The sequence below is a fragment of the Apis dorsata genome, unplaced genomic scaffold (assembly GCF_000469605.1).
Source record: "Apis dorsata unplaced genomic scaffold, Apis dorsata 1.3 scaffold_787, whole genome shotgun sequence".
NCBI lineage: Eukaryota > Metazoa > Arthropoda > Insecta > Hymenoptera > Apidae > Apis > Apis dorsata.
In genome coordinates this window covers 368,170-371,076 of record NW_006263931.1, presented here as the reverse complement: position 1 = coordinate 371,076, position 2,907 = coordinate 368,170, and the positions used below count along the sequence as shown (strand labels likewise).

Genomic DNA, 2,907 nt, shown 5'->3' with positions numbered 1-2,907 from the left:
TATATATATATATATATATATATATACTATACATATATTATGTGAGTTTGGTCTGCTGTTTGCTCTTGTGAGTCCCGAAAGCCAAACCGTTCGTCATACCTGATCGTATTTACCCTATTCGAATCGTGTTGCAAAAGAGACATTCACCGCTATTAAGAGCATTACATTTATTTCTTTCTTTTTTTTTTTTCTATAATCAATAATTATAAAATCACAAATCGATCTGTATTTCTTTCTTATTAAATAGGCTCTTTCAAGCGGTGTATGTCTAATACGTTAACTGCCAAATGGTCGTTAATGTTTAGGCATATGCATGACACTCCTGTTTAATCGTTTCTATATCTCTGTTTCTGCCTTTGAGTCCACATCTATAGTAACTAGTAGACCTATTTATTGTCCGTACAGAAAATTTTGCGAAAATGTTGTCTACCCCTTTTTCCCTGAACGGCCTCCGGAAATAGCCCGTGGAATAGCCTTGAACCAACTCGTTTAACCGTTCCTTGTTACATTAGAAAGTTCGATGTCGGCCAGATTGAAATAATGTCAGTCAAGTAATGCAAATCAAAATCAACGATAAAGGTATCCCATCTATAATGAATTATTAATGAAAAAAAAAGTTTAACATCTTTTACAAAAATGATACTACATCGACTACTACTCAATCCAAATATCATCGATTCGATAATCACATTGTTTCATATATTTATCAATAATATCGTTTCATATATTTATATATATATATATATATATATACACTTAATATCATGATTTTTCATCCTACGTGAAAATGCCTCCTCGCAATAATCATTCGTAATTCACCACACATCTTCGATCTACCATCGTCTTTCATCATCTTTCGTCACTTGGTCGTGTACCGAATAGTCATCGTCATTATGCCTCATCCATTGAACCATCTATCGCCTATCGATGAGCAACAATATGTTAATCGTAATCGTTTCAACTTCATCTCATCTCTCAGCTCTTCGAAAAGCGTCTCACAAGAGAAAAGAAAAGAAAAGAAAAAAAGAAAAAAGAAAAATCTAACGATGTCTGCCAATGTGTTTTTTGATTGAAATCACTGGATTCATCGAGATGGATAGAATACTTTTGATAAAAATAAACATCCCTTCGCCTCCTCCTTCCGCCCTATTTCCAATTTCCCCTTTTCTCTTTTTGTTTTGTCAATCTTTGCCTCTCTTTCTCTCTGTCTGTCAATCTATTCAGTCATTAATCAGGCTAAAAGTTGCTCGCGCGAGATCGATCGCGATCAGATCGACGATCGTGTCCGAGCATTGCGATCGGATTGATCAGGAGTGGTAGCGGGTGTTTCAGTCACGGGCCCTGGCCGCGTGCGTTGGAGCATATGGGAACCGTCGACGGTTTCCTCGACGGGTTCGTCGACCAGCGTGCCACCATTACCGCCACCACCCTCGGGCCCAGGGCCTACTCCGTTCTACAGGAGGTCCCCGCAGGTCCATCGGAAATGTACGTTCTCTGTACCACGTACCTGCTGCCCGCTAGCCCGACTTTCACGTATTTCAGATATCTCTATAAACCTTTACTCCCGCACCAATTACCATGGTCACTTATTTATACCTTACTCACCGTGCTAACTGTCTCTATCTTTAACCCTTAAACAGTTTAAATGATTGAATGTAGAAGGTAGAATGTATGGGATATGATCGTTAAACGTACACGAATTTGTATTTAATTATCTTGTTTTATCTCGAAATTATTAAACTGTTAAAGGGTTGAATCGAATCGTTGCTCTTAACGATTATTATAATAAACGTGATGAGAAACTTCTTGAAAAACGTTAGGATTAAAGTCGAATTTCTAACGATTATTACTGATAATAAACATTTCGTATGGGTTCGAAAGTTTGTGGGTGAAAATTTTTTCTTGTTTAAACGATTCCCGAATCGTTCGCAAATCAAAGCTTCAAGAAATATTTAATCAAATACTTATTCATTTCTTTCTCCCCTCTTGTAACTGTTCAAGATTCATCTATGCTCGAATATTTTTCGAGATTACACGCGTCGTTTGTTCGATCAGTTCCAGGATGATTCGAAACAATTTTCAAAACAATGATATTGAGATTGACATTACATATGTATATATCTATATGCGTATATACCTATATGCGTATATACCGCAATGAAATTCCAACTTTCTCGTCTATTGTGACGCGATACACTTATTGCGTCCATAGCTACTGGAAATGCAAGTGCGAGGAAACCTCGATATTCGAGTGTGGACGTAATTCTGAGCGGCTTGATAATGCCGAAAGATCCTTCAACCCTCGTTAACCTCTCCAATAAAAAAATAAATCTCAACATATGCGATGCAACCTTGCTTAAAATGTAAATTACAATTACGTATAAAATGAATCTTCTTTGATACGAATCATGTATAACGATTTTAGAAACTAGATATTCACAAAATTATTTCGAAAAAAATATTTCGAAATATTTCGATCGAATATTCGAAGTGTTTCATATCGCGATAGATATTTTACATTTCTCAAATTACGCAAATGCATAAACATTTCAAGCAAGGTATTGCGCCAATGAGAGCTGTCTTACACGTAAATTCCCTTAATCGAAACGACGCTTTATTCATCATTGTACTTTGTGTACCGTATGTTTTAGCCTTCCTCGCAACCACAGCTCCCCCCTATCGCCCCCTTCATCACATCAAACCCTCAACCACTACCACGAGTACTACCACAATTACCACTACTACTACCACAACCACTATCACTACCACTACAAACACAACAAGTACAAGCGTAAAACCCCCGGTAAAACATTCGATTCATACGAGTGTCCATCACCCACCTACGTCGAGCGCTGCTGCTGCGGCCAGGCCGGACCGTGTTAAAGATATAAGCCGATCCCACCAAGG

At 37.7% G+C, this 2,907-nt stretch overlaps 1 protein-coding gene across 1 annotated transcript in view; it reads left to right on the top strand.

The window, feature by feature from the left end:
• Nucleotides 1-2,907, top strand: part of LOC102677863 (mucin-5AC) — a 44,289-nt gene that overhangs the window by 35,940 nt on the left and 5,442 nt on the right. Inside the window, exons 13-14 of the mRNA XM_031513871.1 lie at nt 1,321-1,485; nt 2,652-2,907. Of these exons, the coding sequence (XP_031369731.1) occupies nt 1,321-1,485; nt 2,652-2,907 (421 nt within the window). The remainder of the gene's footprint in view (nt 1-1,320; nt 1,486-2,651) is intronic.